General features: G+C 42.5%; 1 protein-coding gene across 4 annotated transcripts in view; it reads right to left on the reverse strand.

Moving 5' to 3' along the window:
- Positions 1–19,626, reverse strand: part of CADPS2 (calcium dependent secretion activator 2) — a 312,175-nt gene extending 292,549 nt beyond the window's left edge. For all 4 annotated transcript variants that reach the window (XR_014318177.1, XM_082768101.1, XM_082768100.1 and 1 more), the window contains exon 1: positions 19,271–19,626. Coding sequence is in view for 3 of the 4 variants with exons in the window: in XM_082768101.1 (XP_082624227.1) it covers positions 19,271–19,597 (327 nt within the window). In the remaining variant the exon portion in view is untranslated. The remainder of the gene's footprint in view (positions 1–19,270) is intronic.
- Between the last annotated feature and the right edge of the window lie 4,146 nt (positions 19,627–23,772).

Here is a 23,772-nt window from a genome sequence, read left to right on the forward strand (position 1 = left end):
CATATTTTGCTATCAATTAAAAGTGTAGATAGTCTAGTCTTGAATGCTTTTTTTTTTTTTTAAGGTAGGAAAGAACTTAGAAAATAAGATAAATTCCTTTAGTCCCAAATTTCTTTCTCTAATATTCTCATCCTACAGCCTTGCTGAGAGTGACAGATGGGACAGATCCTCCCAGTACATGCAGCAGAGAAAGCAGAAGGCTTCTGTCCCAGTAACGTGCTTCACACCAAGGCACATCACTGAGAGCAAACTGGACAGGCAAAAGCCTTCAAAGCATGTTAACCAAAGGAAAAAGGCTCAGGAAGCATCTGACATATCTATCCCATGGCAAAAATTATTAGCAAATACATGAAAACATCATGAGATAAGAGCAGTAAGAGATAGTTTACTCCTCTTATAGGATTTGTTTCAGGCAGAGGGGGAAGAGAGGAGGACTCCTTTGAAGACAAGTTACCCAAAGTTTTATCCAGCAGCTCCTGCAAGTTGTTTGCTTCCAGATTTGCTATTCCTCAATGATAGCGAGCACAGCTGAGAAGGCTTTCCTCTTGAAAACCAATTAGCAAAATTATAATATTCAGATTACATTATCTCAATTATTTCATTAAAAACCAGGAGTGAGGATGGGAGTTGCACTGCTACAAAGCATAACATGAAAGATTGCAGCTGCATCCCATAATCTCATTTAGTTTCAAGACAGCTGTTGTAAAGAAAAGAAAGATAAGGGCTACGTGAATTTTTAGCATAAGTGCTCCCAGAGAAGAGCAAGCTAGTGAAGTAAGGGGAGGGGGGAGATATACCAATCTAGAAACAAGCCACAAGTGCAGACCCAACAGCCGACCAGTGTCATGCTGAAATATCAGCAGGTCACCACTCAGTCACAGCGCTTTGTACTCATGAATCCCATGAGGTTAAGGACCTTACTGCCCCCACTGAAATTGTTGGTATTGAAAACATTGCACAATCTTACAACAAAAAATTCCTTCTCTAGCTATGTATGTCTATGCTTTATAGCCATGAATATTTTGAATATCATAGTAGTCCAGATTCTTCCATATTTTAGCACCCATACAGTGGCTGACTCCATAGCCATACCAGGTTATGCTCCTCTAGACTACCAGGAAGATTTGACAATTGACATTTGGACATCTGATAAGGACAGGAAACTGCCTTCATCATCCCCCTTCTCAGGGAACAGGGATAACAACACTATTTAGCCATTTTCAGATGTAAATTAGGAAAATGCATGCTATTTTTTTTTTCCCCTTTTCCTTCTTTAACTACCTTATCATTGCAGAGTGGTATCATTTTTTCACAAAGCCTACCACTTGAAAAGCCTATGGAACAATCTCAGAAATATTTATTTCAAAGCCTTGTGTAATGTCATTATTAGCATTTTATTTCAAATCGTGACTCATGGATATTCATTCTGAAAAGCCATAAAATAAAAGCACTAGGAAGCATTCAGTGAGAGACCAGGGCAATAATGAAAACAAGAATGGAAATCAATAAAGAGAGAAAGAACTAGACCAATGGGAACTGGACCATATCACAGACCGTAATTCACTGGTGACTAACTTAGACTGAATGCTAACGACTGAGCGCTGGCAGGAACACATTTGATCAAAACCTATCTGACACAGTGCAGAGCTCAAAAGGCAAATCAGGCAGGTCTCTCTGAAGCTATGGTAATTAGAGCTTAGCGGTGTGACCGTTTTTTGTTCCCTGAAGAAAAAAAGGAAAGAAAAAAAATTAGTCTTAAAGCTGTTACTCTCTGCAAATGCTTAGTTACAACTTCACAATATATTCATAGAGCACATACTTGTGCAAAATCCTGCTGAAATGGAAAAAGCTCCCATGCGGGCTGGAGGGTGGCTTGCTTTCCCTAAAGGCCAGGGCCTGAGAAGGGCATTGCCATCTACATGAATGGGAAGAGGGTAAGTGTTTCAAGGACAGCACACATATTAAATAACATGAAGGCAGATGAGATAACATCAGATGTTTGAAAGAAACAATGAAAGGAAGTGGACTGAAAGCCTCCCAGCCTTCCCTGCTGACAACAACTGCACTCAAAGACAAGCATAACAAGAAGGGGCCAGCAGGGGAACTGCTGGAGTAGGACGAAAGCTGTAAAATCCAGACCAAGGGAGAATAAAGGTGCTTTCAAACATGAACCACTACAGGTCTGCATTTATGGAGCAGTCCTGAACAGAGCATTCAGTGCCAGGAAGCACAGAGGTCCACCAGTCCTGGCAGGAGCTCAGTGGAAAGCCCCCCAGGGTGACGGACAATGCCAACAGGGAGCCCAGGGAAGGAGACTGGCACTTCACCTCAGCACCACAACAAAACAGGGAAAAAAGGTATAGGCAGCAAGGACAAAACCCCAAATAGGGAGGTTAATATGCCCAGTTAATTTGTCCCAGTAATCTCCAGTCTACAGCCAAGAAGAAGCAACCACTGCAGTCCCTCTCAGGTTATGGGGGAGTGAAAAGCATCTTTCCCTCCATTACATTCAAACACCAGGGGGGTAGGGAAACATTTCTCCTCATACCTCCCTGAAACTCGTTTTTATCCAATGGAAACCTACGGACAGGCCACAGTTTAAGCTTAGAGTTTATTACCTCTTCTCAGTTCTTCTGCCACTGAAGTCCACAAAGAAGAAGAAACCCTACCTCACCTTGAAACAAACCACAAAGTTCTTTGCAGGTGGTGCTTCAAGTTCAGGAGACAGCTCAACTGCACCTTTCTGCTCAAGAGTGGAACCATAAGCTTTAGAAAGTGCGGTGTCCCCAGATGTCTTTAAAAACTGCTAATGACCTAACTTAGTGAGGTACCCTGTCAGCTTCTCAGTGTCTGAAAAGACACCAAAGGCTTAAGCTGGTAGAAGTGGAAAAAATGATTTATTTATTTTTTCCCTCTCCAAAACATAATGTAGAGGTTGGTTTTTGTTTTGTTTTTAATATATATTTCTAGTAGTAGCAGTTCAGTTTTGGAATAAAGAAATTGGAATAACCTTGTCATGTACAATTATCAAGCATCCTTCCTTTCAGATCACCAGGAGAGGATGAGCTCTTAGACGAGCATCCTTAGATGCTCAATACAAGCCTTTCTCCTTTAAGTTGTGATGAAATTCTGGTATCTTATCCCAAAAAAGCTGTTTAAGATGACTTTAGTACACACTGTGCTGGTAATTTATGTATCTAACCAAAAGCAACAGAACAGGATTCCTGATCTCCATCTCTCCCTCTATCACAGAAAGAAATGGCACAGTGATTAGGACCATGCCAGAGGAACAACAGAGCTGACACTTGCATACCTATTGAATAGAGAATTGGGAGGGAGGAGGGAGGGCATGCGGCTCTGGAGATGCAATTTCCTCTCCAGACTTCAGATAAAAATCAATTTTCAATATTTCTGTTATTTGCAAAGTGAAGGTAGAGGACCAATACTCTGTGCAAAGCACGAAGGACAGCTAAAGGAATGACAATGAACAACAGAAGCGTACAGAAATCTGAGCAGGCAGAGAGAGAGGTTGAGTTTATTCCTTCAGCTCCCAGTCCTCTTCTCTTTTACCAAGACTACCAAATTAAGATGGGAAGTTTCTTTTCCCCTTTTTAAAGCATTTCTTACCTCTGGTGCAAAGGACCAGGTAACGCAATCCCAAATCAAAATAAAAGGTATACGTGCTGTTTGGTAAAATCCAGTATAGTTAAGGAGTCTGAGAAACAGAGGAGAGTTATGGAGAATAAGGTTTTTAACTAACTTTGTGCAAGCAAATCTCAAGGAACAATAACCAGAATTTCCAAGTAATTCACTCAGTAGGGACCAAGCACAAGTGTGCTCCTAAGACGCATTGAAAAAATGACTGACCTTCAGAATAATTCACAGCATTGTCTTTGTACTAGGTTTTCCAAAAATCATTGTTATTTAGCAGTGCTGAGTAGGAGTAAGGCAGACAGGCCAAAGGCTCCTTTGAACCTTCCAACACTGGGAGATTCCTGAATTATTATTATATGTGCCTGTATTACTACAAGCAGGATAAAAGATGAGCCAGACTCACGCTGTTGTAGTCTATTCAACCACAAAACTGTGGTGTCAAACGAAGTAAGGAAGCATGAATTTGTCTTTTGTCACACAGAAAACCAATGTATATGCATGGTAGTGGGTTTGAAAATAAAAACATCAACTCGAGTACGCCGGGTAGTATTTTACTGGGGAGAATTAACTCCAAAAGCTGTGGCCTAATTGCCTCATTACACGTGTCTGCTAAGAGCATTCGAGCCATATACAGAAGTCCAAGAAGAATGGCCACGTCTGGAAGTGCTCCGTACACACCCTGACCATTCGGCCTCCCGCAGTCAACAAATCGCTTAACCCAACAGATGTTTGCTCAACTCCGCTCCATAGCTTGCCAAGTTGGGCCATGGCAGGATGCCAAAGCAGCCGTTTTTGAAGCTAATCCGGTGACCTGGAGCTCAGAACTTGTGGTAGCAGCTTGGCTTAAAGCAAATTAAAACAAAGGCCCACAGCAAGGCCCTGATGGAGTGCCTAGGAGTTGTTACCACTGAACGGTCTTTGTTCTTCATCGCTGCTGCACTGAAATTACTTTGAAAGCCTGGTGATACGCATGGCTATTGAACATGAATCCAGTCTCAGCAGTGTGTATTTTGTCAGAAAGATCTTTTTAGCCTAGAAACTGAAGTGATAATTTATTCTCTGCATCAAGGAATTGAGAAGTTAGTCAGTTCAGTCATCTAGATTGAAGCGTAAAGAGATCCAAATGAGGCGGCACAGAATTTCTTCAGAACAAGAGCCTGAGAGTTGTCCAGCATCTCCCAAAGAAACCTCCTTCCCAAAAGAAGGCAGAAGGTCTTTACCTACAGAGGAGTACAGCCTGCTCAGGAAAATGAAATAAAAATAATAAAAATGAGGCTGTTTGTATATCTGACCTAGAATCAGAAGGACTGGTCACACAAAGTCACAAATCTGCCATAATTATTTAAAAGTTGATAAAAATCAAGTAATCCGTTTGCTTTTTATTCTTGGTTTCTGGCTTAAAGAATGCTATAGATCTTATCTAAACCCCAGTGAAGCAGCTAAGAGACAGCCACACCGGTGAAAGAGATTAAAATCAGTAAAAACACAAGGGCAAGTATTTAGGGAGAAACATCAGGCCTCAGGAAAGGTAGTTGCAAAGTCCTGGAGGGCTGTACCTGCAAAATAAACATAAATGCAGTATTTCCATACTTCTTGTTACACAACACGATATTGAAGTCTTCTGATTTTGAAATTTGATATTGAAATTCAAGGCTGGGATGCATTGACAAGCACAGCGCATAAGAAAACTGTGCTGGAAACCACAGCCAGCATGGGGCGGTGCTACCAGGACAGGGATAAATTCAGAGTCACACACATCAGGCAAGGACTCACCACAACTTCTGCTAGATTTTTGGCCTCCTTAGTTGCTCTGAACTGAGGGTTGGGATGCCCTGTCTCAGCACAACCCCAGACAAAGCATGAAAAGGCAACGTGAAAAGGAGAGTGTATTAACCCCAGCTGCAAAACACACAGAAAGGCCATTAGAGAAGGATAAGGATGAGACACGATCGCACAAGTGGTGGTTCATAGCTTGGATTGCTTCATTTAACAGAATGAGACACCATCCTCTACTGAATCCCTCAGAGAGGAAAAGCTGCTATCTGAACTGAGGGGCTGAGCTGATAGAATTACACAGGGGTATAAAACAAGCTGCGAATGGATTCAGTCTGGAAACAGAAGTCTCGTAACTATTAGAGTAATGACAAACAGTGGGGATTCCCACTGATTGAAATTTCACCTGTTTACAAAAGAGACAACCTGGTTGCTTTTGGAAATGGGACTGTCTTGACACAGGAGGTGCCCTCTCATCAGTGTAAAGAAATGTAGTACTTGTTTGTGTGTTGAAGCCGTTCAGCAAGAATTCTGCAGAGGTAAGCTTTCCATGGCACGGCAAAGCAACACCTTGGTTCAGCCACAATATATGCCAGGGTGCTTAGTAAGTGTACCTGAGGCATGGTGGCTTTGTTAGTGTATCTTACTACTTGCTTTGTTACAAACAACACATTTAATTAAACAGGTATCACTAAAGGCATAATGAAGGTAGCAGAGCTGTCTGGCAGCTGTGGCGTTATTCCCTGGTAACTACTCCATGATTCACAAAGCATCTTCTGAACTGTCAGGTGGATAAAATACCTCGTTTAACACAGGAACTATTGAAGGGAAACCTGCCCATAGTCTATTTATGTCACCCTTCAGAAAAGGCTCATATTTTGGTTCAGTAGGTTATATGCACACAATTTGAAAACACACATGTAATTTGTGCAGGACCTACTGCATCGGCACCTGTGTACCTAACTCAGCCTACTCCAAAGTAACTTCATGTTTGGCTCCTGCTAAAAAAATCACCTAATTAAATACCATCCCCTCTTTAAAACTGTGATAGTTTAGTCTGCTCTGGTGTTTTGCACTTTCCTGTACATCAGTACAGAAGATGGCATGTATTCGTTTATTGAGTATCCAAAAAAAAAGCCCCAACAAATTATTATATTTTATTAGGCTTAAAATTAGCAAGCAACTTGCAAGCATGTTTTGATAGTGCCTTAGGTTCTAATTTTCACTTCATCATATGAATGGCCATAGTGAATAAATATTCTGAGACCTTCCTTAAACACACCCGTACATATACCATCCAAGAACAGGTTCACTTCATTGACTAAATGATCTGGTTTCTCGCTCTGAGTCCTTCAGCCCTTTTGAAAGACAAGCTTTGAGGCTACCTATTTTCTTCTGATGTTAATATGCAATTCTGTTCATTTTCCAAGCTCTCCAGCATTATAGATTGAAATGGATTTGCATTGCTGACCATCTGTATTGCTCTGAGCTTCAACATCCCACACCCCTTCACAGAATCTCTCAATCCACGTACCACTGCTGCTATTATAATCAGTATGCATTACCCCATTTATCTTATTAGCACTGTCGGTGTGATGCTGCTCACTGGTATGAAGAAGCCATTCCACTGTAACCACATCATTACTAAAAATAAAATAGGGCAACTTTTTTCCCCTATCCAAAAAGCAGCTTACGACAGGTCTGCTAGTTGCTTATTGAAGTGAGCATGGGAAAAAGTTAGAGAGCTATCTGCACAGTTTTGCAGTGGGATGATTTATTTTTTTGTTTCCCTTTAAAAAAAAAAAAAAGGAATACACACAATTAGTATAGTTGTTTTCCTGTTGGAACTAATTATTTTTCCACTGAAGAAAAAATACAAATTGAATCAAATTATGAAAATAAATTATCCTTCACACTGAGAACACATATGCCATGGTTTGACCCAAAGCGAGTTTCTGCAGCCAAGGTATAAATCCATCCCCAAATACAACAACAAATATGGTATTTAATTCTTATATTTGTAAGACCTAGATAGCACAAACAGAAGAGTAGAAAATCAGTGTACTGTATTCAACAGGGCACACTCTGAGCAAGACCTAAGAAATCAGATCAATCCCAAAAGCTCAATATTAATAAAAAAATAAAACCTCTGCCATTAAAAAAAGCCATAAGAACATCTCTGCTTCCCTATGACAAGGTTTAGGAGTTTCATTCTACATGAAGGAGCTACCAAACTGAGCCAAGGCATAAATATACATCTGCAGAGAATGGGTTGGGGTAAGAGATTGTGTTTTATATAAACTAAATAGCAATTTACAATTTTTACCTATATATATATATATATATTTCTGGAAAACTAGTAGTATTAAATGACTTTTATTCGGGATAAGCCATAAGCTCTTTAAAACAGATTAGGCTGTCATATGCAATGGAGCACTAATGCCCCTCCCCTCATATCAGTATCTATAGCTTTCTTTCTGCCTCTCACGCCTCGTGCACACTTTGTTCTTTTACACAGAACCATACACACGTGTATTTTCCACGTGTGCCTGTCCTTTAAGGCTTGAGCATCACTCCATAAGCACCGGGGACCAAGAAGTGTCAAGGTGCCCAGGGAGGTGTGGACGTGCTACCACCACCATGAGCACCACTACCACCATTACCCCAGTTGCACTTCAGGCTCACATAAACCCACAATTTCCCCCTTTCCAGCACACAAATGCACCCAGAGACACATCACAACCTCACAGGACCAGAGATCCTAATGAGTTATTGAAGCCCAGAAGCACTTTCTGCTGCCAAGCAGGAGACACATCTCACGCCCCGGTGCTTCGGCGCACCTCCAGCCTCAGACCCTGGCAGATGCTTAGAAGCGGCCCAGGAAATCACACGCAGGGTTCAATGCAATTTCCAAGCAATTATAGCTTTGTTATTCCTAATCTAAATTTCTATAAACATGTCAAAGTAATTGAGAACCAGGGCTATTTAAAACGCGTCAAGTTTACAAATTAAGGAGTACTCAATTAGGCAGGAACACCGAAATGGGTGCCTGGCTAAAACTTAACCCCTGATTAGCCCCTTTAAATAACTGCTTAATTTTTTACAAAAACTCTTTAATATGGCTAGATATTTATTTTTTTTCAAAGAAAAAAGAGAAATCCTTAAACTTTGTACACAATTTTCAGATTGCTATTTTTTCAAGAATCTAAAAAAGAGTAATTATAGTCCATTTGGTGGCCCATACACTTGACAGCAAACAGTTGCCACACGTACACATGCTAATGATCAACACAGGGAGGATGCTATCCAAAAGGTCCTCTCCGAGCTTTAAAAACTCACTCAGCTGTGACAGCAGCAGACTATTGCAAAGCCAACTATTAAAAGGAAATACGGTATGTCAGCAAATCTCATAAGCAGGGCCTATTGAAGTCACACATTAAATAATAATAAAAACCCACAACAAAGAGCATTTGATATTCAAATGGAAATACTATTCCTCTTCTACCTGTCATTCTGCCCCCATTAATCCCCACCTCAGCACTAGAAATTATAAGCAGAGCAACCTCTTGCAAATCAGTTCAGGTCTATCTGCTGGATTAGATTCAGTGGATGGCTCAGGGTGTCACAATATTTTCCAAGGGCACTTTATTTGCTGTCTGAAGACATTCTTGAAAATCATTTACCAGTCATTAATTATGCATCCTATTTCTTATAATCAGTTCTTTTAATTAGTATCCCAGGCAGCTTTGGTGAGGATCCCACACTTGTAGTAATTAGGGGCAGCTTATTGCCCCTAATTAACTTCAGGCATAGCAGGACTGTATTACTTTGTTACTTTAGCTGGCTTTATGTTTGCATTTCATGTTCTGTCCTGCTTTACTGGCTCAGAAAGGCGACTGTGGTGCTACTTATCTCTTTTAGGTTCCAGCTATCTCTTGACTGTGTATGGGCTGTTGTATTTTAAATCTCTCTGACTCTCCGGTCACCTCTGGCAAGCAATGTGATGCAAGGAGAGTGCATCCATAGAGCAAAGCAGTTGATGCTGACGACCTGACATCCACCCTAAATCCTCTTCAGGCTGCTTTGCCTCAGACCGCCACCAGTCTGGTTGCAAGGACTCCCATAATCTAACTTCTGGTTTAGTTTTGCCCACAAACAGCAGCATCCGTGTGCTCCAAGCCCCGTCTCTGCAAGTGGGGACAAGGAGGGTGACTTTAAAGCTTACTCCTGATCTGAGCTAAGACGTTGATGCAGACACCAATGCTGTCACAAATAAAGTTCCTCCAGAGATGCTCTTGCTTTTTAGAAGACTCACTTACCTCATCAGGTCGTTCTTTCCCAGCTCGTGGGCAGCAGCCATGGCCACTGCCCATCAGCCCAGCACCATCCAGCACAGGTTAGCAAAATACAGCAGATGGGCTTAGACAGATTTTTTTCAGACTATCAGAAGAATTCTGCCAGCCTCCTTCAGTCTCCTTCCCTTGTGTGCTGCTCTGCATAATTAAGCGCACTTTTACCAAATACAGCTTATAATACGGTAAGAGGGTCATGCGTGGAGGCTTTTGCCAGCTTTATGACTTTGTCACATCTCCGTGACCTTTAGAGACTCGTTCCAGACTGAGTTCTCACTAGCAACTGTAGTTATTAACATGTATTTAATACATGTATTTAATACATTAACATGCATTTAATACATGTTAATAACTACGCAATTGATGTATGTAGTGGTTCTCACAGAAACCACCCCTATGACCCCCTGCTACCAAAACCTTGCCACATAAACCCACTACAATGTATTATTAACATGTTAATTTGTTACAGTTTAAACATCCAGAACACATTAAGCAGCTCATGGTCTAGTGAACATCTGAAAGTTTTGTTGCCACTTTAAATAAATAATACTTCTAATTCTTACAACTTGCTGTCTGTACATGAGGAGCATCATTTATTAAAGTAACAGAAAGACTGTCAGAACCCAGTTGTTTCAAGGCAACTTTGAGGAAGACCAAGCAAAGACCACAGATAGTGCCCAAGCCCTACTCCAGTTTATTGTTCTCCTTCCTTGAGATTTAGGAAGTAAAGAGGTCTTAGAATAAAAGTACTACTCTTAAAACTCCCCCTACCTTACACAGTTAAACAGCATTCTTATTTTATTTTCAGCAACACATAAGCAAAATAAATCTACATATCCACATCTTGCCAGATCTCAGTTCTCAGATTACCTTAACAAGATGCTTTTTTTTTTTTTTTATTAAATATGTTTGCAGGTGGTAAAACATAAGTTTTATATACACAAAACATAGGCAGTCATTTTCAAGCATGTATTATTAAGGAAGAAGACATGGAAGCATTAAGGAATGGTACCTAAAAACTTGGATGGCAGAGAAAGACAACTTTACAAGTTGGCCTTAAAAATGTCAAGTGATGTGTTTAAAGCTATTGAATTTGGGAGACAAATCATACTAAGAAAGAAAACAGAAACATATAAAGTAGATTATTTTCTGATGCGTGTTGTACTATTTACATTAAACTGCTTATAATTATTTCATCAAGCATGTACCAGCACACTTAGAACCCCCATTTGTAAAGATATGTGTGGGTACCAGAATGCCATTACATTTGGTGTTAAGTCACCATGAGCTGAATCCAAGTGTCCGTTCAGGCAGATATCCCTACTCAGCTCAGCAGAGGCAAGCTGAAGATTCCAAGATCCAGACGAACATTCCTAATGGGATTTGAAATTTCAGTCTCTGAATAATATCGCTATTTGTTGCTCTTCAGTCCCTGCTGGTAAGGGATTGAAAAATCCTCTTCCTTTGGTGACAGTGCAGGAAAGACGGGAGGTCTGAGGGGAACAGAGTGCTACAGTAATTTATATCACTCCTATATCAAAACAACCACTTCTTTATTTCTTTCCCTTGCTTATGATCCATCCATAAGGGGATCAGAATAAACTGGTCAATATTAATATTTTAGCACTAATGTATATTTGATGTATTAAGCAGTTGGAATGATGAAACATTCGGATAAAACTTTTGTAGGAGAAACAGCCGCCCATACCCTGCTACAAGGCCTCAGAATACATAATTCAGAAATCAGTGAAGGAACATAAGAGCAATAAGCACAAACCAGAGTAGCTCCTGAGTAAAAGCTAGCAAGATAAATATTTGGCACACACTGCCTGGAGGTCTATTTTTTATTTTCACAGAAAGCTCATGAAACCACCATAAGAAAATCCCAAGCTGATAAAATGACTAAAACCTTCTGCAGAAAAAAATAAAAATAAAAATCTGGGACCATGAAAACACTGTTTTCCCAAACACACGTCCTACCATAGCGATTTCCACGGAGTCCGGTTTCTGAGCACCAAGTCTCTTACCCACTCTTTCCCCTTGTTATTCTTTGTAACACCAACATGGACATTGAGTCTCTTCAGTTTCTTCCAGCTTAATCTGTATCTCTTTTTGCTAGCCCCGTACCTCTGATGCAAACTCTTATCCCCGGGATACTCTTCCTTCAGTTCTGCTTCATAGTGAAAAGCAGAACTGATGACCAGTGGATTTCCCTGCTACAAATTTGTTCCTTTGTCACTGTTCTTGCTCAACAGTTCCTCTGCTCCAAAGTGAATTCGGTTCCATGTCTCAATACCTCTAACACAGTCCATTACCTATTCCCACTTCTCCCCTACTCTTTGTAGAAGTGCATCATCTCTTTGGAGATCTCATTTACACCCTGTCCAAGATCTGTCTTTTCTTCCACATCACTGTCTGTGCCCCAAACAATTCCACTCAGTACTGCTCCAGGGATGTTTCTGCTACAGCACCACTCTGAGCTTCCCTCTGCTACTTGCACTGAACAGAAGCTTGGCCTCTACTTCCCAAACCCCACTGCCAAGACAGCTGCACGTAAATGAATAACCAAAGTGTGCAAGATAAATGGAAACAGCGCTGGAAAAAGATTCTTGTTCCATCACCTTCTCTTTTTCTAATTTTTGTTCATCGGATCATGGGGTTTACAGAGTGCTCCATGTAGGACCGACCATCCATTCTTCACGAGGCTGTTAATTACTGCTTTTCCTCTTCCTGACAAGAAAAACACTCAAGAACATTCTTAAACTTATTCATACAAGTAATCACGCTTGAAGAGAGGCACACACTTTATCTCCTCACTGCAAAATAAATAAGAACCAGAAACATTTTTTTTTGAGGAATTATCATCAGCTTGTTGAGAATTTTAAAGAAAAAAAAAAATCAAAAGCCGTCCGTGTTTATGGCTGTGAACATAACCTTCAAAACACAAACCTAAGCTGATGCAGCCTGGTACCCACAGACAAACACTCTGCCTCTCCTGCTGCTCAGAGTTTCCCCCACACAGCAACAAACTGAAAACTGACTTTTCACAGCTGCTATGCCGAAACCTGTGGGAATCAGCTGCAGCTCACAAGTGCTGGGCTGCTTTCAATTCAGTGCCAGCACTTCCAGGCAGAAGCAGGCTTTGGAGATGCTTGCTAGGCAGAGCGAAAAGGAGTTCGGCAGATGCTGTTCCTCCCCTCCTGAAAGACAACAGCTAAAACACAAAGAGAAGTTTGAGCACCAGACCTGAGCATGCCACAGCCAGCAGCAGGCAGCAAGAGGAGCAAGAAATACAGGGGGCATCTTTGCAACAACCGTGTCAAAAAAAATGTATGAAAAGAGATTTATAGACTAAAAAGTTTTTAAAAATTTAGAGGTTGGCACACAGTTCAGGTGGAGTAATATGCTAACTGGTGCTCAGGTCCAACTAAATACAGGACCAGAGTCAAGGCACAAAGGCTAGCACTCCAACAGAAACCCCTCAATCAGAAGGGAGAGCCAAGCACCTTCCCAGAAAGACACAAATCACCCTGTTTTTCCCCACAGCCACCTCTTGTTGATAAATGGGAAGTGAGTTTTTTCCCTGAGCTATTAGCTTTCCAGTTCCTGTGAGCACAGGAATAAAAGCGAAGCAGCAGGAGACAGGGATGTGCTAAGCTAGCAAAGTAGTAGACATCTATACAGAAAAAAAGAAACAAGAAGGGTTACAGGAAAGTAAAAAACATATACAGAGATACATTTTTTAAAAAAAAAAAAAAAAAAGCTTGTATTCAAAAGGCAACTGCAGGATGACATTCACGAATATTAATAAGAAATGGTGCAAAGCCAGAAGGAAAAAACAGCCTAACTACTAACTGGCAAGTAGTGCCCCAGAACATGAACTAATCATGAATAGTGTGAATGAAGGAAGCATGGGGGCGGGGGGGGGGAAAGGGGCAAATAATTTGCTTTTATAAGAAATGCTTCATTCAGAAAATAGTCAACTAGCAACCAACTAGTATTTTCTGCTCTAGCAATATTTTACAGTTAAAGACACGTACATGATAATTAGTATTTTGGCATACTAACCAGATATAGGCAAAGGAATATGGTTTGGAGGGGGAGAATATTTTTACCAGTTTTATTGCTCTACAGCACCAATGAATATGTTTCTCAGATGATATCAGAGAGAATTATTAGGACAAAAAGAGTGGATCTGGTGTTTCTGCTTCTGTGTCACCAATTACCAACAGCTCAGACACACAAAACATATAACTGGAGAATAAAAACTGCCTTGAAGGGGTGAGAAATGCCAGGCAGCCCAACCAGCCAATTCCCTGGTACTATTCCTGCAGAGATGGCGACAGTCAACTGAGTCCTCAAACTCATCCTGTCAGCTCCCCTGTAGAAAAACTAATAAGTAGTCTTTCTCCAGCACTTGAAATGGGGTATTTGCCAACAGAGTTAACATACTTGTCAAACCACATGGGTGACAGAAAGAACTCAACAGCCTCATTCAGAAAAAAAAAAAAAAAAAAAAAGTTGTCCCCTCAAATGATCAAAAAAAGTCAAATATCAAAGGCAAATATGGGCTAAAATAGGCAGAGAAAACAAAACAAGCAAGCGAAGGAAGAGACTGATTAATTTTTCAGCATAGTAGAATGAAGTTTGCAGACTGTCCCTGCATACCCACTTCATTACACGGCTATTTACCAAAGACTAGTTCTCCCAGCACACTGCCCAGCTTTCAGCCAAGCCACTAATCAGTGCTGAGCTGGCTGGGCAGCAGCACAGTGTAAGATTAAATCAAAACTCAGAAGGGTTGTCATTTCTGAACTGGTGCTGGTAACCAGAAAGCTCTGCTTCATTCGACGCCCTTCAGTGTTTCTTCAGCCACATTTGACTCAGTTGCCCATGGTGAGCAACCTTCCTCCTGCAGACGTGAATTTCTTCTTTCCCAAAGAGTGAGTTCTCACTGGGGTGAAAAGATCTCATTGCCAGTAGTCTTGCCTTAATAAGTATGGAGCTGTACAAGCCAGCATCTTAATGGGCTTTGACAGGGCCTAACAAAATATACTAACTTGATTGAAAACAAAGTACCCATGGCTTAACGAATCACGACAAGGTGTTTGTGAAGGGAGCAGGAAGGTAAATAAACTTGATTTAAAATGACTTTCTGAATTCCTTCTCAAAATAAAAAAAAATAAAAAAATAAAAAATAAAAATAAAAAATAAGATTTGTAAACGAAATATTGAAGAGAGGAATAGAAGATGTCTTCCTAGAAAGTTCTTCAGAATTTTGACCAAATAGCCAAGTTTTCTTGTTAAGCTCTTCCTCTGAAACACATCTGGAATTTCCAACAAGAATGGCTTTGGACGTATTCTCCTTCATACTAGAAGTTAAAAAAAGCATCTCATGAAGGAGGCTCTGAAACCACGAGATGAGTTTCCCTCCCAAAACGTGCTCAGCCAATCAATAAGTGACACAAGACCAGCTCAAAAACAGGGATAAGTGAGGCTTGGGGCAGGAGAAATAAAGACATTGAGAACAGAACTGTGATACAATGAATAAAGTCTGACCCTGCAACCAACATATTCTTGATAAAGTCATTCATGAACCTCTTCTTTAGAGGCAAAGCCCAAGAAACAGGAAAGAACAAATTCATGAAGCTTAGACAAAAGTAAATGATTGAATATTACCACTCCTACTTTTGACTATTAACTATAACTTGATGTTTTTCATATGCTCACAGGGAAGCAGGTAGATGGAGGAAATGGAAGGACAACAGGTCAGTGTGTATTCATGAAGAAAATCTCTTTTAGTTACGATTTCTAAACAGACGGCTCAATTACTTCTCCTACTTATCACCTATGAAAGCAAGACTTGAATTATCAGCTTTGATGTACTAAGCCTTTAATGCATTAGGAAATCTCCTTTAGCGTAGGCGCATTACTCCCCTCCCAGTCTTGGATTTCTGCCGTGTGACTGCTTTACTGGAGTAAATTTTAAGATGTTGAGGAAGAAAAACACTGGATGAATACCTTTTTGTTGGTGATGGTACTTAACTGTAGCATTTCGTTGCCCCTTCCTTCCTCAGGAGCTTTGATTCATCTCCCAGATACAGAACTTGCCTTTATCCTACACTCCTTAAATAAAAATGAGTATGCACGTAAAGGTATACAACTGACTATACAACTACAGTTACCGGGGCTGTTATCTAGTCCCTGTTTCAGTGTTATGTTCACGTACACCATTTTGTCTTGATGGAAGACAGCTGCACAGAGATTGCAATTCACTCTATCACCTAAATCCCATGAACTTTCTGAGGACAAAGTCAGCCTGTGGACTGCTTTAAGATTCGGTTTGGCTGGCGTGCAAATGGAGAAGGAAAAAGAATGATGTTAGTTAACTATGGCTTCTTTTTTGCTGGACTAAGAAGGAACAGAAGCAGAGAGGTAAAAAAGGAAAGATGCTAACATCTATTCCAGAAGATTCACTAGAAAAAGTGGAAACTACAAAAACGTGATAAAGACTTTTTCAAACCAAAATAAGCAAGTCTTATTTGCTAATGACATGACATGTAATGCATTGATGCAGTAATATTTCTCTAAAAACTTGGAAAATGCATGGTCAAATGTCCATAAATACCTACCGAAGATATGTTATTAGGAGTAGGATTAACACTTTACAGAATTAACTCCAACTCTGTCAGGATCTGTTATACCACCCTGAAAAAATCATGCCATGCTTATTCTACTTCCTTCACCCCAAATCCACCAGTAGCCAAAGACAGGAGGAAATAGTAGGTCACCCACTAACTCTGAACATTTCTGTCACATATCTTACAGATTACAGAAGGAATGCAGCCAGACATAGAAGTTCAGCACAGTTTAGGCTAAATTGCATTGAATTTGACATTCAAAACAAGCTGGCAGAGTTGATGGATGTTGGTAAATTGTCACAGTTCTTCTCTTAAAGTTTGGTCTTTTTTTTTTTTTTTTAATTAACCTTATATATGACAATAGAGCTGAGCTAATTTTACTTAGTGGGAAGAAAGAAGAATGAGAAAAGGCAACAGAGGAGCAAAACTGTCTGCATTTAAAATTCTTTACTTTAATTAGTATAACCCAGTCCATTAAGTATGATGGTTTTGAGATACTGTATGGTAGATTGCAATCTGATACTGAAGAAAGCACATAAGAATCCAGCCGTATTGTAAACCATTTCCTTACTGATATTACAATGCAACTGAGGGTGGTTGATATGTGAATCCCATCTCACTCCCTTACTGGATAATACGTACCACATTAAAACAGAAGTAAACTGCATTCTGCAATATTTGCTCAGCAATACGCCAAATGAACTGGCAGAAAGCACAGATCACTTCTGCTCTCGAGCAGGGTGGATACTATTCTTAGGTGATCGGAAAAACTGCTGGTGCACAAGCACGAAGAGTGCACCACCAGAGCCAGGCTGGGCTGGGAGCTGGAGCCACGGAGCACTGCAGGTTCTGGCCCTGGATCACTTACCTGCTGGTGCCAAGCAGGACAGGCGGCAGTGAACGGCTCTTGTTGAATAACACTGGTCGGGGACCTCACAATGAAGGGCCAGCCACTAACAGACTGCAGTCGTGAAAGGAAAGAGTGAGAGATGAAGGAATGGTGCACACCAGGGAGAAAATTCCTTCAGGAAATATGGCAGTGCTTTACCTGAGCACGGGTCCAGCTAGGGGACACCCAAAAGTGTGCACATGGGACCCCCGTGCAGCACAGACTGCAAACATTACAGCACAAAGCAGCTTCTCCACCTGGCTCTCAGCTCCCCTCAGCCTGTCTGAACTCTAAGAACTGGTTCTGCTACACCATTCTCAGCACTTCACCAGACATTACACCAAATCATCAAGTAAGAGAAAGGATGTTTATGTATATTTCATTACTTCTAGAGAGAACTGCAACTCCTAGAGAGAATTTTTTGTGTGTTACACCTTATTTAAGAGCATTAGTTTGTGACCAGCAAGAGACAAATCACTCTGGTCCTGCAGCTAAATTCCTACACACAACAAAAATCTCTTTCCACATACAGTAGTTAAGCCAAAAGGCAGAATTCACTTAAAAACAGTAATTAACAAGAGTACCGTTTAATTTTAACTATCAAGTCAATTCTGTCAGTCTGTTCCCTGCTCAGATGCTATATCCACAAGTGCTACATTTCTGTATTGGCTGCACATCAGCAGTCTCCTTTCATATTTCTTATTAATAAAAATAATACTGTCATTATTTTTAAAATGTTGTTCCTATATTTAGGGACTGAGATCAGTGAGAACTTCTAAACACTCAGTATCTTCTGCTGTTGATGGCCACAAGTTGCAACTTTGAGGCTGATACGGAAAAAATTCACCTCCCGGAGGGCGATGGAGCAGGTCACAGAGGTGGGCTGTGGGAACTCATCTCTGGAGGTTTTTGAGACTCAGGTGGACAAAGCCACAGCTGGCCTGAACTTCTGCTGTCACCACAGGTTTGAGCAGGGCAGACTGGATGATCGGCAGATGTCCCTTAAGATATCTTCACTGTGATGACTCTTTCAGAGTGGAGGAACCCTCACTCGGCTGGGCAAAACCCTAATTCTATGGGATTTTCTTTGGATTCCTGCTTACAAAAAGTCTTTACATGGGTCTCACTGTTTAAGCACCTAAAAACTTAACAAAACCAAAATGTTCTTCTGGCAGTAATCATATTATTATCACCATGTTCACTTGTCAAAGAATTCACTAAGCAGAAATAGCCTAGAGCAGGCATAACTCTGGCACCCCAAACCATTTTGTATTGGTTCTTACAAAGCTTTAGAGACATGCAAGTAGCAGGATCATAAAAAGCTACACTGAACTGAATTCCTTCTGTGCCATATCAACACTCCGCTGGAAAGTGCTGTGGGCATTTTGTTGTTGTTTTACGGAACTGAACAGAAAGTAAAACAGCTCCAAGTAGCTCAGACCAAACACTTCAAGAACTGAGCATTTACAGGAGTTGTCTGGAAGCATGGTGCTCTGCTGCAAAACTTTAGGTATTCTACCTGAGCAGTCGCTCAGAAGTCACGGAGCAGAAACAAACGAGCACCTCCGCAGGCAGCCCGGCCGCCTGCCGCCTCCCTGCTGACCCTCACGTCCCTGATGCTCGAGGGGACGAAGTGATTTTGGTGAGGCTGCCCCGAGGATGAAGGCAGCCTCCTCCACCTCTCCGCAGCGGGGCTCGGGGTCACCTCGGGGCGCTCCGGCTGCTCCGGGACCCCTCTGCCTGCCCCGGGACCCCTCCGACAGCCTCGCAGCCCCCCGCTGCGCCCCCAGCGCCCGCTTTTGGGGCAGCTCCGGGAACTCCCGGGAGGGTCCCCAGGGGGATGCAGTGCCCGCCGCCCCCCTCCTCCAGCCCCTCGCCTCCGGGGGGCCGAAGGGGAGATGCCGGGGGTCTCGCCCGTGCGTCTGGGCGGGCAGGGGGGCTGCCCGTCGGAGGGGGCTCACCTTCTGCTGCCGGCGGGCCATGTCGGTGGGCTGCTTGGCGTTGAACGGGTGCGCGATGCAGCGGGCGATGAAGACGTAGAGCTGCAGCCGGAGCCGCTTCTCCCGCTCCTCCCGCTGCAGCCGCTCCTGCTCCTCCCGGCCCTCGCTCAGCACCGAGGGGCTGGGGCTGGGACCGGGGGTCGCCGCCCGCGCCGCGCCCCCCTCCCTGCCCCGCACCTCCCGCGGCGGCGGCAGCGAGCCCCCGGCCGGCGCCCCCGGCCCGTCCCGCCGCCGCTCCTCTTCCTGCAGCTCATCGGACTCCTCCTCGCTGGACGAAGGGTCCAGCATCGCGGCCGAGGGGCTGAACGGCCGGCGCCTTCCCGGACACGTCGAGTTTCCACCCCGACGGCTTCCTCCCGGGAGCCGAGCGAGGGGCGGGCCGGGGGAGGCGGGGTTTGGGAAGGGGGTCGAGCCTGGGTTGCCTTGGGAATTGCTCCGAGCCGCTCCCGGCGGAGGCGGGGACGGGGCTGGGCTCCAGAGACCGCCCGCCCGCACCTGCCGGGCTCGGCCCGGCTCCCCTCGGCCTCCCTCCCTCACCCCGCACCCCGGGGCCGCCCCAAAACGTCCCGGGGGTGCCTGCAGCCCCCCGCCCCACCACGGCTCGCCGGCATCCTCTGACAGGTAGTGCGGGCAGGACGGCAAGCATCGCAGATGCCTCCAGTAAGAAATAAATAAATAAATAAATAAATAAATAAATAAATAAATAGATAGATAAACAGAAAACACTGAAAACATTTATTTATTATTTATTTATTTTTTCTGAGACGAGGAGTGAGCCGAAGCGTCGCTCTCTCGCCGAGGATGCCCCCGCTGCCAGCAGGCAGCTCGCATCCCTCAGAGATCCGTGTTTTGGACGGATCCAGAGGGGTTCGTCTTCGCAGTTCGGGCTGCGAGAAGCGGATGGCAGCCTGCTAGCGTCGCTTTCTCAACTAACACAAAAAAAGGTTTCAGTGCGTGAAAGTGAAATGTGAGGAGTCTGGTTGCGGTGCTCTGGGCAGCGGCCCTGGGGAGGGAAGGCACGTTAGTTTCGGGAGGATCAAGGAGCCCTCCTCTGGTCCCTGTAAAGCCACACACACACGGCAGTGCTGGTACCGGTACCGGGACATGAGCACCACAGCCCAGGACAGGGGGATAAAGGCCAGCGGGACGACTGGCTCCCAGAAAGGTAGTGCCTGTATGCTGCCTGAAAATGATGGCAAATGATGCTCTGCCCACGCAGCTCTCAGCCTCTCCTGACTGGCAGTGGCAAGTTTTAAAAGCCCTGGATGGAAAGTTGGCAAACCCAGAAGGTGTGCTCAGTGCTCAGTGCTTGAGGATAGCCTTTGTCCCCTGTTCAGCTGGGACAGGCTGCAGGTGGTGAAAGGCGCTAGGCCATTACCAACATTTTGAAGCACCCAATCCTGCAGATTTAGGACAGGATCTTTAAAGCAGACAGTTATCTCCTGAGTGAATTGGCTTTCAGGTGAAATTGCTCCTGCTGTGGGCAGCTATTAGCTAGATGGCAGTATTAAGTATTACGAGTCTGGGTTCTGCTTCTGTATCCACCAGAGGAATGCGGTGTAGCACAGGAGAGCCGTACTGACACAGACTTCTTTGGATGTTTGGATGCTAAGCGTAGCAGTCATATAAAAATAGCTCAGGTTTCTAATCTTCTGAAATCTTCTGAATCTTCTGAAACCAGTGAAATGCAGAAAGGCAGTCAGGGAGAAGTATGGAAATCAATCTATCAAACATCTCTGATCACATTTCCTTAGACGAGGAATTGCTGAGGCCCGCTTTTATGGGTAACACCACCACCAGTCATGTGTCAGTACTTGTGTTCCCCATGTGTCATTGAAAGTAGTGATAACCCTGTAGTTCTGTAAATGTATGGACCTGGTTACTCTAAAGTACTTTTTCACTAAGGGAAGTACAACGTGCACTCGGATTTGCAGGTGCCTTTCACAACAGTTTGTTGTCATTCTAGTGGGAAATAAAAATAAAGTAGCATTATGAAAAACTTGCCACTGAAGGCATGCAAAGCACCGACTGGAACATGAACTCCCTAAACTTCAAAACCATCATGTCCTAAACATTTTTAAATTTAGTGGCCAAGCCCCGCTGTGTGTTGTCTTGGTCATTGATTACTGCTGCATTAAGGCCAGGATCAGCATGTTATCATACATACAATTACACAACTCTTCTTTATATAAAATGTTATGTTTGCTCCACTAGCTGCCTGCACTTCTTTGGAGGGATGATCTCCCTTATTTTACTTCATGTTTCAGAAGAGAATCACATAACTGTTGTGTTTGGCTGGAACCTCCTGAGATCACCTCATACAACCCCCCCAGAGCAGGGTCACCCTACAGCAGGCTGCCCAGGACTGCATCCAGTCAGGTTTTTAATATCTCCAAGGATGGAGACTCCACAACCTCTCCGGGCAATGTGTGATAGTTTGACCACTCTCACAGTAATTTTTTTTTTTCTTATGTTAAAATGTAATTATTTTCCTGTGTTTCACACTGTGCCTGTGGCTTCTTGTCCTTCCCTGGTACAGGGAATCATCTCAGCACCCAGGTCATTAATGAAGATGTTGAGCAGTGTTGGTCCAAATATCACTCTCTGGGTACACTGCTATTGCCTGGACTCCAGGTGACCTTCACAACCCTCTGGGCCTAACAGTTCAGCCAGTTTTTAGTCCACTTCACTACCCGTTTCTCTAGGCTGGACTTCCTCAGTTTGTCTGTGAGGATCCTATGGGAGGCAGTGCTGAAAGCTTGGCTGAAGTCAGGATTAATCATGTCCACTGCTCCCCCCTCATCCACCAGGCCAGTCATTTGGTCATAGAAGGCTCTCAGGCTGATCAGGCATGATTCCCCATACACAGAGCCATGCCAGCCACTCCCAATCACTTTCTTGTTTTGAATATATTTCAAAATAGCTTCCAAGATTATTTACTCGGTCACCTTCCCAGCGACAAAGGTGAGGACGGCTGGCCTGTAGATCTTTAATTGCCTTTAGAGAATTTAGGAGTGCTATTTGCTTTCTTCTGCCACTTAAAACATCCATTTAAAATATCTTCCCTAGAGCTGCATGCCAAGGACCTCTAGTAAGGCTACAGATGTCTTGTATTTTGTTTTTAGGCCTCGTCTTTTCTCCCTTCTTTCCTCATTTTGGGAAAAAGATAAAAACAAGAACAATTTAAATTTTGTTTCCTATCAGATCAGGCTTAAAACAGACTGTTCTCAACTTGGAATTGACAGCACTGATAAAATGAATTGACAATATCTATCTGCATATCTAGCAGCTCAGCACAAACTCTCTTACCTTTTGCAGCTACTTTTAGCACAACTCTTTATTTGGTGTTGTGTGTTTCCATTCTAAATGCACTCTCAGCTGGCATTATTTGAGAGGTTTTGGTGCTGATCTCTCATTCATTCTTGGTGTGTGTGTGTGGTTTTTTTTTGTTGTTGTTGTTTTGTTTTTGTTTTTGTTTTTTACATCTAATGCACTTAAATGTAGAGTATCTATTTGTATCTTTTGAAGATTTCTGCAGAGCATGAAAGCCTCCCTTCCCGAATCTATTTTATCCACTTTACTGACAGTGCTGTCAAACTTTTGTGGTGTCAGTCTTGTAAGTATGAATCAGAACTTGCCCCTTAATTCCTCAGATGCTTGTGTTCAAATGCTGCTCAACCAGTTAAGTACACAAATACCAACATAAAATGCTTATATTCAAATACATTTACACATAAGGAATCCAGCCACAACAATGAAAAGTCATTCGGTCAGTGCTTCTCATTAAGATAATATAACCAAACCCATTTTTATTTGTGCTTTCTCTTCACTTTGTCTAACCTCAGTGCAAGTTTACTTACAGCTGCACTCATTCAAGTGCAGTTTTTCTTCCTAGATGTTATACTTAGCCTAATTCAGTTTATAAAACATATTTATTTTAACAGAAGAGTGTTAAGAACCGGAGTGTTCTTTTTTATACAACTGAAATGGGGATTTTGTCAATAAAGCTTTCTATTTAGGGGATACAAGAAGCAGTAAAAATAGTTATTGGTGAAAAGCTCGGTTTTGAACTGATCCAAGATTTTTATTTCAAGATGCAAATAAAAAATTTAGCTATGTTTTCAAAACCTTCCTCTGGGAAAATATAAGACTAAAAGTAAAGTTTATAAGAATTTATTTATACTCAGATTTCCTATTATAGCATCAGTGCTTTGTAATTCACTCATAAACTATCTTTTGATTGTAAAATTCATTATTATTTTGAGGCTTACTAGTTCACAGTAATGAGTTTTAGCTTCACGCAGTGCATTTTCAGTTCAGACACTTCTAGTACTGTTCCTTTGTTATGCTTTAGATGGCTAAATCATGTGCTTAAGCAAGAATATCACCTTTTATTATTTGTAAGCAGGTCATAGCCAAGGCCAGACAAGACTCTAATGTTTCTTGGGTGCTTTGAAACTGCT

This window comes from Aythya marila (assembly GCF_965140915.1).
Source record: "Aythya marila genome assembly, chromosome: 1".
Lineage (NCBI taxonomy): Eukaryota > Metazoa > Chordata > Aves > Anseriformes > Anatidae > Aythya > Aythya marila.